General features: G+C 44.8%; 1 protein-coding gene across 1 annotated transcript; it reads left to right on the plus strand.

Annotated features, from left to right (window-relative positions):
- The first annotated feature begins 13,782 nt into the window (after window positions 1-13,782).
- Window positions 13,783-14,900, plus strand: foxg1d (forkhead box G1d). Its single transcript, XM_051126869.1, has one exon. The coding sequence runs from the start codon at window positions 13,890-13,892 to the stop codon at window positions 14,898-14,900; it is 1,011 nt and encodes a 336-aa protein (XP_050982826.1). The 5' UTR covers window positions 13,783-13,889.
- The last annotated feature ends 1,338 nt before the right edge of the window (window positions 14,901-16,238 follow it).

Below are 16,238 nucleotides of genomic sequence, written 5' to 3' on the forward strand. Positions count from 1 at the left end.
AAAATGAGCATTTATTTTTTAATCAAGTTTTGTGAGGTAAGCTACAGGTCTAGATTTTATGTAGTATTTTGCATTAAGGTGCAGTCACATTTACTGTTGCTCTGCAAAATTTTGCTGGTGAAATTCAATTATTTGAATATGACAATTGGGAATTTGACATGAGGGCAAAAACTTATGCCTTTAAATTTCACTCACTGTCAGGTTAGTCAAGTGAATTTACTGTGTTGACCGACAGAAAGCTGCTTGGTTTGAAAGTGATCTCAGTGCTTCATACATCACAGTGTAGTCTATGTTGATCCAAATATATAAAGCACTTTCAAACTTAACCTGAGGATGATTGCTGCGTGGGTAGTATGGGTGTTTTCTTTTGCCTGAACATCTATCAGTTTATCTTTTAAGTGAGTGGCGGGGCAAACGGAAAGTTGATGCCGAAAGTCAGCACTCTCCTACCTTTATTGTTGATACTGCGACTTTTCTTGTTTGTATGTACATATTCCTTTGTTGGCAAACAAAATTATTTCATATAAAAACATTAGATTTTATATTTCTTTAGTACATTTTTAAATGAATGTATTTGCATTTGGATTCGTGACTGGCGCCGCGGGTTGAGAAACACTGCTGTATATGATGCGCCCGCTTCTCTCCAGGACCATCTAGTTCAGTTCAGTTCAGTTTATTTGTAAAGCACATTTAAAAACAAGGCTGACCAACGTGCTGTACAATACAAAATTAAAGACCACACAAAATAATAGACTCTATACATCAGCACTTATCAGATTCAGTTTTCATATATATCAGTTCAGAACACAGCACATACTTCCCTCAAAAACTTTCAACAAAACCTTTCATTTGTGTTCATTAACAGTTAATTAGGAGATGATTGATTTTTCTTTTAGGAGCTGGGCAGGACAGTAGCATAAATATGGGACAAGCAGAAAACAGGTTAAAGGTTGCAATGATTGATCTACAATGCAAACTGGAAGTACAGAAGTTGCCATTTCCTGTTTACACAATATGCAGTCACGTATACATACATTCTCTATTTAATATGTGTGTTTGACTTTTCATCGTTTTGGATTTAAATTATAGAAATGTAACAAACAGTACATAAACATAAGCAAAATTGTTTTATATGAGCAACTTGTATGAGCAACAAAGTGTCACACGTACCAGATCACGTGAGGTCACGAGGTCCCGGAAGTAACCTCACGCAGGTATTTAAACAGGAAGCAGGTGTTGTCTAGCACCAGACATTGAGTTTCGATGCGAGATTCAACATCAGGTCCCGACTCTTCATCTACTCACGTGAGTAATCTCTCTGCTCTTCGGAGCGTTTATCTACCTGTCTGTGTGCGTGTGAGAACGCGGATTTCTTGGTGGAAATCTCAACTCCGTGTTGGAGCGTTCTCAGATCAAGTTGCGTGGTTTACCTACTCACTCGTTTGTATCCGCGTTGGATTTTCCGCTGCGCTACACGGGGACATATTTTGATCATTCATTTCTGTTCTCGCCTCCGTGACAGAATGTCTGGTCCCGAAATGGTCCCGGCGGACTTTGAACAACTGTGGGGTGTGATTCAGCAGCAGTCCATGGAAATCATGGGTCTGAAGCAGGAGATGGTGGGACTTCGGGCGGAAGTCACCGCGCTTCGTGCCGAGACCGCGGGTCTCCGGGCGGAGTGCGGGGCTCTCCAATCGGATCTCACCACTCTGCAAGCAGACTATGATGACCTGGCTGCTGCACAGATCGCCCCCGCGGAACAAGTCCGCCCCGCCCTCCAACCCAAAATTTCACTTCCTGATAAGTGGGACGGATCCGGATCCCGGTGTGATGTGTTCCTTACTAACCTGTCCTTAATATTTGAGTTACAGCCCACACGATACCCTACCGACCGCAGCCGGATTGCGCTACTCATCTCACTTCTCACCGGGCAGGCAGCCGAGTGGGCTACGGCGGTCCTGAAGGCCGACGGAGACTCCGCCCACTCCTATCCAGCATTTACCACCCAGCTCAGGGCCGCCTTCCAACACCCTGAGAGCGAGGTGGAGGTGGATTCTCGCCTATACCACCCGGCCAACTCAACCGGAGCCGGGGAGCCCATGCAGATAGGAGCACCTCCCTGTCGGCAGCGGAGAGGGCCAGACGCTACCGCGAGGGTTTATGTGCCTATTGCGCCTCCCCAGACCACCATCGTGCAATCTGCCCTCTGTGTCCGGGAAACGGCCAGACCAGGTAAAGAGGGGGAGGTCTTTATCTGGTCCTGTGACGACTAAATCCTGTCCCGCTGAACCCCGGCTGCTACTTCAGGTATCAATCCTCGTGGGCCACCAACGGATCGTGACCACCGCATTTGTTGACTCAGGTGCGGCTGGGAACTTCATCGATCATGCTTATGCTGCCCAGCTGGGGATTGAGACTGAGGTGTTATCCCAGCCCTTAAAAATCACAGCCATTGACGGTCACCCCCTCAACTTCAGCCCCATCACTCACCGCACTAAGGAGATCCAACTCATCATAGGTAACCACTAGGAAAGATCCAACTCTACATAACCAAGATTACCTCACCTCCTGTCATTCTAGGTCACCCTTGGCTCATCACACACGACCCCTTCATATCCTGGACCAGCGGCAAGATCGTCCACTGGGGGGCGACCTGTCAGGAGCTCTGTCTCCGGGCTAGGGCTGGGACGTGTTCAGGGGAGTCCGAGGCCTCCGACGTCGACCTGGAGGAGATCCCTGCTCCGTACCGTGACCTGGCCGAGGTCTTTAGCAAACGCAGTGCGGCCCAACTGCCACCTCATCGCCCCTACGACCTCGCCATTGACCTCGTGCCGGGCGTGGTGCCCCCTCGTGGCCACCTGTACTCCCTGTCGGCCACCGAACAACAGGCGATGGAGGAGTACGTGGCTGAAGGACTTCGGGCCGGTACTATCCGTCCTTCCAGCTCCCCGGCGGCCACGGGGTTTTTCTTCGTTAAGAAGAAGGACGGGGGTCTTCGTCCATGTGTCGATTATCGGGGGCTGAACCAGATCACCGTCAAGAACCGTCATCCACTCCCACTCACTAACACCGCCCTGGACGCCCTCTCTGGTGCCCGCTTCTTCACGAAGCTGGACCTACGGAGCGCATACAACTTGGTTCGCATCAGGGAGGGCGATGAGTGGAAAACGGCCTTCATAACCCCCACTGGTCACTACGAGACCCTCGTTATGCCGTTTGGTCTGTGCAACAGTCCGTCAGCATTTCAACAGTTTATCAACGACGTTCTCCGGGACATGCTGGGTAGATGGTGCTATGCGTATCTGGATGACATCTTGATATACTCGAAGACGCTGGAGGAACACACCCAGCATGTCCGAGCAGTGCTTCGGAGGTTGCTGGCCCACCAGTTGTACTGCAAGTTGGAGAAATGTGCTTTTCACCAGCACTCCACCACATTCCTCGGCTTCGTCATCTCCTCTCAGGGTGTGGCCATGGATCCCCAGAAGCTGGAGGCTGTGCGCTCGTGGCCCCTACCCGCGTCGCTTAAACAGTTGCAACGTTTTCTGGGGTTCGCCAATTTCTACAGGCGATTTATCCAGGGCTTCAGTGCGACTGCAGCACCCCTCACTGCTCTTACCAAACCATCACACGGAGACTTTCAACTCACTCCCGAAGCCATCCAAGCCTTCAAGACACTGTGCACTCTGTTTACCACCGCTCCAGTCCTCACCCACCCCAACCCGGACAAACCCTTCGTTGTTGAGGTGGACGCTTCCGATGTGGGCGTAGGAGCGATCCTCTCGCAACGTGGTCCAGACGGTAAACTACATCCATGTAGTTTTTTCTCTAGAAAATTCAATCCCACTCAGCAGCGTTACGGGGTAGGGGACCGTGAACTGTTGGCCATCAAGTGGGCTTTGGAGGAATGGCGTCACTGGCTCCAGGGCGGCGGTGAACCATTCACCGTCTGGACCAACCACCAGAACCTTACCGTGATCCGCCAGACCAAACAGCTTAACCCCAGGCAGGCGCGGTGGGCCCTATTCTTCGAAAATTTTAACTTCCAGCTATCGTACCGGCCCGGTTCGAAGAATACCAAAGCGGATGCCATCTCCCGTCAGCACCAACGAGACGCCACCACCTCGGAGGCCGCGCCTGTCCTGCCTTCACACATCATCTTGGCTCCTCTCCGGTGGGGGTTAGAAGAGAGAGTCCGCCAGAGTCACAGCCAGGATCCCCCGCCACCGGAAACTCCCACTGGACGTCTCTTCGTACCTAACACCTTACGTCAAGAAGTACTCCAATGGGGGCACGACTCCACTCTGGCAGGACACCCGGGAGTCCAGCGGACCATCTCATTCATCACCAGGGCGTTTTGGTGGAAGACGTTGAGGAGAGACGTACAAGAGTACGTCCAGGCATGTACCATCTGCGCTCGCTCCAAAACCACCAACACTCCCTCCACCGGCGAGCTGCAGCCCCTCCCCATCCCCAAACGACCCTGGTCCCACATCTCCATCGATTTCGTCACTGGACTCCCCGACTCTCAAGGCAAGAACACCATCCTGACCATTGTGGATCGTTTTTCTAAGGCTGTGCACCTGGTGGCTCTCACCGGACTCCCCTCTGCCAAGGACACCGCAGAACTCATACTCTAATACGTAGTCCGCTTGCATGGGTTCCCCAAAGACATCGTCTCGGACAGAGGGCCCCAGTTCACGGCCAAGTTCTGGCAGGCCTTCTGCCGTCTGGTCGGTACCACCTCCAGTCTGTCGTCAGGGCACCATCCGCAGACTAACGGCCAGACGGAGCGGGCCAACCAACAGCTGGAGCGTTTCCTCCGATGCTTTGCTGGCGAGCATCAGCGCTCTTGGGCACGCTACCTCGTTTGGGCTGAACTATCGAATAATCTCCTCACCTCCTCGGCCACCGACCTCAGCCCTTTCGAGGTATGCTACGGGTATCAACCTCCGGTGTTCGAACATCAAGAGCCGGAGGTTGAGGTTCCGTCCGCCCAACAGTTGGTCCGCCGGTGCCGGCGGCTTTGGAATCAAGCGCGCACCTCCATCCTGAAGGCTAACACCCGCTACACCACCCAACACCGCCGCCGGCACCCTCCGGGACGATTGTTTCATGTTGGTGACAGGGTTTATCTTTCCACCCGCAATATCAACCTAAAGACGGACTCTAAAAAACTCACTGCTCGGTTCATAGGACCCTACAAGATCACTCATCGATTAAACCCTGTCACCTTCAGGCTCCAGCTGCCTCCCTCCCTCCGGATCCACCCTGTATTCCATCAGTCCCAACTCAAACATGTTTTTTTCTCTCCTATGTCTCCCCAGGTCACCGTCCCACCTCCGCCCCGGATCATTGACGGTGGTCCTGCGTACACCGTCCGGCGAATCCTTGATTCGCGACCCCGTGGCCGTGGCACCCAGTACCTCGTTGACTGGGAGGGTTACGGTCCGGAGGAGCGGTCTTGGGTTCCCGGGCGGTTCATCTTGGATCCAGCCCTCATCCAGGACTACCGTCGTCGGGTATCCTCCATCCCAGGACCGCCCGGTGCCGGTCTTGAAGGGGGGGGTACTGTCACACGTACCAGATCACGTGAGGTCACGAGGTCCCGGAAGTAACCTCACGCAGGTATTTAAAAAGGAAGCAGGTGTTGTCTAGCACCAGACATTGAGTTTCGATGCGAGATTCAACATCAGGTCCCGACTCTTCATCTACTCACGTGAGTAATCTCTCTGCTCTTCAGAGCGTTTATCTACCTGTCTGTGTGCGTGTGAGAACGCGGATTTCTTGGTGGAAATCTCAACTCCGTGTTGGAGCGTTCTCAGATGAAGTTGCGTGGTTTACCTACTCACTCGTTTGTATCCGCGTTTGAGTTTTCCGCTGCGCTACACGGGGACATATTTCGATCATTCATTTCTGTTCTCGCCTCCGTGACACAAAGATCACATAGTTTCAGCAACTTGTTACTTTCCTGAATTAATCAATGTTTTTGAACAAATTAGTTAAACAAACTGTTTAGTTGCTCACTCATGAAAACAGTCACTTGTCTCCAACTACTGGTTATGCAAGCTGTGCCAATGACACTGACAAATCACCTCCACCTTAAGGGTGCGTCTCAATAGGCTCCTGTTTGTGAATGTCAGAGTCTGTGTCTTATTATTGTCTTAGTTCTCCCTGTGTGATCTAATTTCTGTCTCCCCTTTGAATTCCTCATTTGATTCACCTGTCTCACTAATTATCCTCATGTGCCTTACTATTTAAAGGGTTAGTTCAACCAAAAAATGAAAATGATCCCATTATTTACTCACCCTCCAGGCATCCTAGGTGTATATGACTTCCTTCTTTCAGATGAATCCAATCTGAGTTATATTAAAAATTATTCTGGCAGTTGGCGCAATATAGATTAAAGTTATTATTATGTTTTAAAAATGGATATTTTTCTAACAAAAATGCATCGATTCACTACAGGAGGCCTTTATTCACCCCCTGGAGTCGTGTGAGGCACTTTTTATTGTGGATGGATGCACTTTATTGGACTTGTTTTGGACTGATGAAGAGAAACACCTGCCCATGCCATTCTAAAGCTTGGAGGTGCTAGGACAATTTTTTATATAACTCCGATTGCATTCATCTGAAAGAAGGAAGTCATATACACCTAGGATGCCTGGAGGGTGAGTAAATAATGGGCTAATTTTTATTTTTGGGTGAACTATCCCTTTAAGTGTGAGTCTGTTCCGTTTGCCTTTGTCTGGTATTGAATGTATATGCCTCCTTTTGTGGATTTACGTTTATGTGGATAATTAAAGACTATTTGCCTTCATCATCTTCTTTGTGCGTGCTATTTGACACCACAGTCTGACAGAATACCGGACCCTAGAAGTATAAGTATGCAACGTGTTTTCCCTGCATTTTGATTTTGTTTTTCTTTTGGTTTTTTATTATGGAGATAGCCGTGAGAATTGCCGCTCTGGCTCAGAGGAACCAGGATCTGGAGAGTTTCACGAGGCATGCTAGGCTTCTCACTGCCACTACCACCTTGGATGATGAAATGCTGAAGTCTCTGTTCTGGATCGGGGCAAACTACAATCACCCTGTCGACCTCTCAGACACCATCGGAGCTAGAGGGAGGCGATCACCCGGTGTCTGGAGAGTGTCCAGTCCCGATACAGAGCACAGCTCGACCCAGAGCCCAGCCCACTATCACCCTGCTGCGTGGAGCAAAAGCCTGAACCCAGCACTGGCGGAGAGCCAGAGCTTGTCATAAATGATGAGCCACCACCAGAGAAAGCGACAGAGCCGAGGATCGCCCCGGAGACAGAGTCTCACCCATAAGACTAGGTGCGAGAGCCGGCAACTGAGGACGCGCCGGTGGAAGAAAGTCCTGCCCACTGCATCACCGCTGGGGGTAAGCTGCCACTGGACTCTGAGGACTTAATAGACTTTGATTTGGATTTATATGCAGACATGCCCACTGTTCTCCCACCATCTTCAGACCTCTCTGTTTGCCAAGGAGGCTGTTTGTGAACTGTCTGTTTACCCTGTTGCGACCACAGAGGTCGTTTTCCTATCTGCTGCACCCCCGGTTTTGGGAGTCAAGATATGGTGCGTGTGGGCAGCACACACCTTCCCAGAACCCTCTACCTATCATGATTTCCCACCCACCCTCCATCTCCTGGCTCCGCCCATCATCACTGCATCCTCAGCCTTGTCACTGTCTCTTTGCTTACTGTCAGCCCATCATCTGTGCAGTGGGATTGTCGCGGGTCTGCCAGTCTCCACTGGCGTCATGGCTGTAGGATCTCCTGTAGGATCTCCGCCTCTGGCCTTTGAGTCCCGGACTCCACCTCGGCCCGTCAACCCAGTGGCTCCACCATGGCTCCTAGCTCCTTTCTCTCCACCGTGGCTGTCAGTCCACCAGCTTGGCCGGGTTCCCTCATCCCTCCAGCTCCACCTTGGTTCTCTGTCGCTCCTGCTACACCCCGGCCTTCCAGATCCTCTGCGTCACCCTGGCTCATCAGCTCTCCGTCTCTGCCCAGGGCTCCTCTTTCAGCTGCCACCACTGGTTGCCCCCCTGGAGTCGTCAGCCCTTCCTCCACCATGGCTCCTTGCTCCATTGGCTCCAACGTGGGTTGCCTTCATGGCAGCAGCCTAGGTCCCACCTGGCTCCTCCTGCTCCAAGTCCCTCCTGTCTTCTCCCTCCATCTGATCCGCCTTGGCTCCTTCTGTCTCTGTCCTGGCTCCTTCCTCCGTGGTTCCTCCGGGTTCCTCTGTGGCTTCTCCCTCCATCATCGCCCCCTTCCACCCTCTTTTGTCCATCCTGCCTGGGCATGAGGTCATGCCTTTGGGGAGGGGGGAGTACTGTCGGAGTCCATGTCTTATTATTGTCTTAGTCTTCCTTGTGTGACCTAGTTTCTGTCTCCCTTTTGATTTTGTCATTTGATTCACCTATGTCTCACTAAATATAATCAATGTGCCTTACTATTTAATCAAATTAAAGTTAAAGACTTTGCCTTCATCATCCCCTTTGTGCGTGTTATTTGACACCGTAGCATGACAGTAAATCAGTTTATAGTGTACATGAATCTGGGCACTAGAATATTGAGTTCTGATTGGCCAATCAGTGTTATTTATAGCTTGTAAGTCATACATACAGATCATAATATCGGTTGATATTTTAGTCAGTTGATGATAAGTTTACATAATACAGGACAACACCATTAATCTAAGTGGATGCTTGTTTTGATGCTTTTTGTCTTTTTTCTATTATGTTCAGTACAAACTAGTATGTCTTGATAGGGCACTTTGCTAGTCTAACCACTAGATGTCAATAGTAGCACATTACCTGTAAGCATGGAATACTTTGTGTGAGATCAGTGCTGTGTTCCACACAAGATACATCTGCGTCTGCAGGACACCTCGGAGTGAAAACAATCATGGAACAAACCAAAGTGCTCAAAACTGGCCACTTCAAAGGGCCCTTCAGAAACAAGGATTTAATGGATACAGCTGATGGACACTTTGCTCCTGTGATGCTTTGTACAGGTTTACTTGTGGGCTGATGGCGCCTCGTTAATTAGCTCAGGAAGATGATGCAGAACAGTTTTTGGTCCTCTACACCCTTCATCAATCTGTCACTGTGGAAAGTAAAACTTTTGAAGGCATGAACCCTTCAGCATGGAGTTCAGTTTAGTCTCTGTGCAATCAGTGCTGACGTTTGTTTAGTAGGGCAGTATAAGCAGCTCTTTAAAAGATGGCTGTTGTTTGGTTTGCCATGTAGAACTTTTGTAGGTGCTATAAAACAGGAGAGAAAGTACAGATAAACTCCAGTGTAAAGATCATTATATCAGCATACAGATAAAGATCATAATTCAAGAAAATATCAGTATCTCATGACACAACTGACTAAACACTAAACTGGACTATGTTTCTGCAGTGGACTTCATATTAACACTTCATTTATTCGGCATTATTGTGTGTCCCAGGACATTTGTGTGTGTGCATTTCATCAGTGGATATATGGATATAGGCCAGCAGTTGACAATGTCATTTTGTAAAAATAACACTGTGCACACAACTACGAACACCTAATACACACACAACATCACTGTTTTAACAAATTACAATAACGTATCATCTTCAAAGTCTTTCAGAAGTTTGTGTTTTCAGGCCCCCAAACGCTCTTGTCGTTTAAACGAATGGTCAAAACATAAAAAAGTTCTCTGTATTTGGTTGAAAGTAAACCAAATACAGTCAACCTAAAGCTTAAGCAATTGTTATGGACCAGGCAAGGGGCAATTTGTAGTATCATGAAGGATGTGCGTCACTCAGGGGTTTACAACAAGGTCTGAAGTCGTTTTAGTTTGATGCATTGAATAATTTGCAGCAGTTTCTCCCACTAAAGGAGATACTTTATAAAACAAACAAAAAATAAATACATACATACATACATACATCATTTTTGGTCAATTTTTGGTCATTGAAGCAGCTCTTTAATGCGCTTGCAGCTTGTGAATGACTCTGCTGCAGGTAACATCAGGGTATCAGTAGTTGATGGACATTTTATAATACAACATCACGATGCTTTAAAACATAATAAAAGCTAGTTTTTATGCATTCTCTGTGTAATCATTTTAACATTAATTCATTGCTGACATAAGAAGCTTGACCTAATGTGCCACAGTCCAGAGAGATTGAACTGTTGTAAGACCTGAGTGGAATTAATCATGATTTTTTTTTTTTTTTGTTGTTGTTGTTGTTGTTGTTGTTGTTGTTTTTTCCTGTAGCATATGTCACTATCTGGTCAATAAGAGCAACTGCTGTGATAGTTAAACACCTGTTACCTGAGAAGAGGAGCTGTCCAAAACGTTTTAAAATAACACATTTATGTAGGTCTACTTACAGTAGGCTTACTGGTCCACTAGAAGGAGCTGCAGCCTGTAAATTCTATGTGTGCAATATTATTCATAACAAGCAGCCTTCAGCACGTTATGTGGATTGAGACTGAAAAATCCTGTGACACAGAAGAAAAAATAAATTAATTAATTAAGAAATTAATACATTAAGTGCTGGTAAGCAATTTAAATGACATACTGGTATGTTTTTGTTTTACAGTTTTTCTGAAATGCTAAAACATTTTTTGAAACCATCACTCATTTTCTCAAAATCTTAAGCACAAATCCAAATATTCAAATTCACAGAACCCCTGACTCTTCTGACAAAATCAAACAATTGCTTCAAAACCATTTCACGTGTACTCAAAATCAAACAAAGCTTTTAAATCAGACACATATTAGCCAATACTATACGCACTACAGATCATTCACTAGACACTAGACCAAAAAATGGAGAACACAGTGTCCAGTGTTACAAAAACAAGAATGTTTACTGTACATAGTAATTATTTAGCAATAAAAAATATACATAAACATACACACACTCAAAATAAATCACAAGTTTGATGAATATACCAAATATATATATATATATATATATGTGTGTGTGTGTGTGTGTATGTACACGTATATATCTATATCTATCTATCTATATACTGTATATCTATCCATCTCTATATATCTATATCTATATCTATAGAGAGAGAGAGAGAGAGAGAGGTTTACACACACACACATATATAGATCGATATAGATATATATGTACACACACACATCTATCTACTCATACATAAGTGTGTTTTTTTTTTCTTTTTCTTTTTTTGGTTTATTTTTTATTCACCAAACTTAGGTATGTTTTTTTTTCTTAGGTGTGATTTATATTTACTGTACAGTAATATCATCTTACGGTATAACAGATTGACAGATGCACCCGTGCCTTCTGTGCACTTTGAACTGGCTTATATTTTGTATATTTAAATATCCAAACTCAGTCTTGGAGGGCCGCTGTCCTGCAGAGTGTAGCTCCAACCAGCTCCAAAACACCTGCCTGGACATTTCTAGTATAACTAGTAAGACATTTAGCTGGTTCAGGTGTGTTTAACTGGGGTGGGAGCTAAAATCTGCAGGATGGCCGCCCTCCAGGACTGAGTTTGGGCACCCCTGACAAAAATAACTTTTATATTTCTATATATTTATATATAACATTATATTTCTATCTGATGTCCTGGAGTGACCAGTAGAGGTCACTATGGTAATATTAAATAGTGTGTTACAATGCTTTCATTAGTGGTGTTGTGACAATACCTGCTAGAGAAAGAGGCGTGAGGATATTATGCCAGAGAAAGAAACAGATCAGGTTTTGATTAGACTGACCACTGTTTTGATTAGAATGTAGCTGAGTGATTTCTAAGATGCTACAATTTCACAATGATAATCATAATCACAAGAACAGAAATAAAATGCACATTAAAAATGCATGTATTATTTTAAAGATGCACTGTAAACACTTTGATAAGCATACTTCAACAGTTCCTTGACTGAGATTTTGAACACTCAACAGACTGCACTGATTGTCCTTCCCTCATTTATCACAGTGTGAGAAAAACGTGTTGATGTTATATGATGTTGGTCTGAGCATCTAGACCTCTGACAACACCACCTCTCTACGGCGGTTGGTCAAATTCCCTTTGATCCAAAACCAACTGCTGTCTATTTCAATGGGGAAATAATGACATCTCAAAAAATGCTTGCAAACACAAGTTTCACATTTTAAATCTGCAATGAAATCTGACGTGAAATGGCTTAAAAATGTCCAAATTATGAAAATAGCTTGAGCTTGTTTTAACCACAGGCTGTATTTCAGGCATTTACCCAAAACCCAACGGCTCCGTCCAGAATCACATACTCTCTGAGTAGACACTTCTGTTGAAAGCCTTACCACTCTCATACAATTACAACAACACAACTCTAGATATCTTGAACTGCATTTCTGACTATACAGTTTCATGATAGATTGAACAGTTTGTTTCTTCTTTGCCAAATCTCAGATATCTGCAACTTAATTAAAGCTCATCTCAATATGACTTTTGGCCAGGAAATTCTTTCTTTGTTATCTGCATTTAGCTTTTTGATTGGGGGGGAAAAACATCGAAGTAGATATCTGGAATTAGCATCCTCACTATTTAAAACTAATTCGAAATATCAGAAATGCACATGTGAATAAGTCTTTGCTAAGCCAATTAACCAAATTTACCATTTTGTTTAAGAATTGTCTTTATGATATGTTTGGGTCATTTTAGGGAGAAATATACAGAAACATAAAATAATAATAATAATTAAAAAAAAAACAAAAAAAACATAAACCAAAAATAAATAAACAATAAATAAAAAAATAAAAAATAGATGGGACACATGCAAAAATGACACAAGATATACATACAGAAGACTCTAGCAAAATAATTTTCCTAGTGTAAAGTATGGAAGCTTTTGCCTTGGAATTTAAACAGTGTTTAATAAAAGGTATTTTTAATATCACAGTTTTATGTCTTGAAATTTGCATTTTTGTCTTTTAATTGTGAGTTTCTTTTTTCAATATCTCATAATTCAGCCACTGAAATTATTAGCACTTACATTAAAAAAATAACATCAAGTACATTCTTGGTCCAGATACAATAATAAGTTGTTCTGATTCAATGGCAGCAGGGTGGCAAACAGTCGATTGATTTATTAAATCGGATAAAACATGCATTATTAATGGTTTGAATGAATGTTCCAGGTTTTGGTGTTAGAACATTTCAACGCATTGAAACGGGGATCTCATGATACGGGGATGTGTAGAAAGCCAGTGAGTTTCGATTCGTATTTAGCAGTATGAATTAAGTGCCTTGAAACTCAATGTTCACACTAAACTTAAATTTATGTGAATTTTGAATTTTGAAATAATAATCTGAACATGAAAATTTACTACATTAAATCAAAGATATGCTCCCTCATTTTCCATGTTCATAATGTTACGATCTTGTAACTGATGTGAGAACAACCAAACTGCATGGAGAATGAATGTCTTCAATCCAGTTTGGCGCTGGTGTAACACAATAAATAACCCACAGTCTGTGTAAGGTAAGACAATTATTGGAAACATTTGTGAGCATTTGGTCCAGGATAAACCACTCACTTCACTGTGCTCGTGTGTGTGTGTGTAAGTGGAGTGGTGTTGTGGTAGGTTGCATATATTTGTCACGGAACGAAAACTGTGGCCGGCATTTCCGTCTTGATTCCATGCATCAGACCAGGATCAACTGGCTCTTAAAACAATCCGGTCGAGGCTCCTCCCTCTTTCGGTGATGAAAACATGTCAAGGAACCTCCTTAATTAGTGAATTTCTTTGCCCAGTTCTGACTCTTCTCCTGTCCAAGAGCTTTTCCTTGCACATGATGTCCTGACAGCGCCTGACCTTTATTTTTCAAACAAACTCTCGCTGTGGTTTGACAAAGCGACATGGATCAGAAAGAATCGACGGCGCTGCAAAAGCTGAGTTCCTTCAGTATCAAGAGTCTGCTGCTCCCATCCAAAAGTGACAAACACGACGCGGCGCGTCCAGAGCACAACAAGCTGCTGTCGGGTGCCGATCCGAAACGATCTGCGGAGCCCGCCGAGATGGAGTCCGCGGCGCTGCTGGACTCGGAGAAAGTCAAAGATGCTGCAGAAGAACCCGGCAAAAGTGCGAAGCTCGATAAGCCGCCGTTCAGCTACAACGCGCTGATTATGATGGCAATTAGACAAAGCCCCGAGAAGAGACTGACGCTTAACGGAATCTACGAATTCATCATGAAGAACTTTCCGTTTTACCGGGAGCACAAGCAGGGCTGGCAGAACTCCATCCGTCACAACTTGAGTCTCAATAAATGTTTTGTAAAAGTGCCAAGACACTATGATGACCCGGGGAAAGGCAACTACTGGATGTTAGACCCTTCGAGCGATGATGTTTTTATCGGCGGGACGACGGGCAAACTCCGGAGACGCTCGGCGACTTCTAGAGGAAAGCTGGCTATCAAACGAGGACTTCGATTTTCCCCACTCGGGCTGGGAATAAACGAGACGGCCAATAATCCGCTGTACTGGCAAATATCGCCTCTGTTATCTTTACACCATCCGCATTACAACGGAACGTCGCACGGATTTCTGAATCAAGGTCATAGTTACGGTTCTTTCGTCCCTGGAGTCGAGCATCTGGGCGGCCGGGATGTGGCGCGGCCCGTTCTGGGCAGTTCTAGCGGAGCTCTCAGTTTGACGAACACTTACGGGATGAGTTCGTCTCCCGTCGGGTTGTTATCCGTCCCGTCAGGCTACTTGCACCCGCCGGCCCTGCAGCAAAACGCCTTCAGCTCTCAGCAGACGTTACTCACCGACACCCTGAGGACCACTTTGTCATCGTTCGCACCTGCTGCTTCCGGTGGCTTGCCTGGAGTTTTGTGTCACCATGACAGAGTGTCTCCAGATTCGTTTTAAACTGATGGTGATTTCGTTGCCGTGAAATCGCATCATCTTGGACTGAATGGTTCCATACACATTTGACGAGCATAATTGACTTGGTTTTCATTTTTATGTGCTTCGAAAGCGCAAACCTTCTCACCTTGTGGTTACGTAATGCGATTTAACTCCAGACTATTTATATGCTGTTCGAAGTCGGGTTAATTTATATTTTTTTTCCTAAATGTATTTGACGTCATGTATCCATCCGTGATCCATTAATCAGCAGTCCTACTGAAATTAGATAAGTTGCTGGTCTTAATTGCGAGTCTGTGAGGGCATAAGTGATAGAAAGACAAAGAATCAGAGATGCTCTTCAAAGCTTTAATTTATTTGCAATTTCTCAGGTGCCACTCGTACCCAACAAATAGTGATGAAATATGGCTTGTGTGATAATGTGTAGCTCACAGAGGCATGTCAAACACACAGTATGGCTATAGATCACTGTAGCTGCAAACAGTTCAAGAGTGAAAAACAACGTCTTGGCGTCCCAGAGTTTACACGCACGCTTTGTCCTTTTCAAATAAACAAAACATTTATATTAAGGAGAATCTCGGACCACATGTGAGACGGGACTCACAATTGTTAAAATTAGGCTACTACATGTCATATATAGGCCTCATTTTACAAAATGTAGCCCGCCAGCATTAGCTGCAGTCAAATCATTTTCAAATAGGCTAGACTACACCCACGGCTAATGAAAAATATTAGGCATACGGCGCAATTCGTAAACGAATAAATCATAAATAAGCACATGACAGAAGGATCTACAATGTGTTGGCAATGTTCGCAAACTAAAGCACTTTCTGGGATTCGGTTCGGCGTACACCGTTGGTCTGAGGCTCACCTTAAACCAGGCCGCAGATATAAAGCAGGCGAACACTAACATATTCTAATCGTCGCGTTGTACTTAATTCTTTTGTGGAGATGAAATCCAGTTTCAGCCGACCTTTTTACCGCATTCAATTACTGCTTTAAAGTTTTGCACTTTTTAAAAAAGAGATTCTTTTTGTTTAGCACTGAAAGAACAAAAATCGCTTTTGTATTTACAGTAATGAAGAATTTGTACAAATAAACAAACAATAAATGCTTGTTCTTGTCAAAATGCAATTTTAACAGAACTCTTTGCCGTGTCTCTATTTTCAAATTGAAATGCAGAAATAAGTTTAATTAAACAGCTAAAATTCATCAAAGTAATAATTTAAAGTTTTTCTTTATTCTGTGAATTTTGAGCTTATGTGTGGTGTTTCATTAATAAAACATTTGAAACATGTTATTTAGCCGTAATTTGTATTGCTAAATAAATAAATACCTCAA

Source organism: Labeo rohita, chromosome 13 (genome assembly GCF_022985175.1).
Source record: "Labeo rohita strain BAU-BD-2019 chromosome 13, IGBB_LRoh.1.0, whole genome shotgun sequence".
NCBI classification, from domain to species: domain Eukaryota; kingdom Metazoa; phylum Chordata; class Actinopteri; order Cypriniformes; family Cyprinidae; genus Labeo; species Labeo rohita.

Coding starts and splice junctions, on each gene's coding strand:
- foxg1d (XM_051126869.1), top strand. CDS start 13,890: ATGGATCAGAAAGAATCGACGGCGCTGCAAAAGCTGAGTTCCTTCAGT.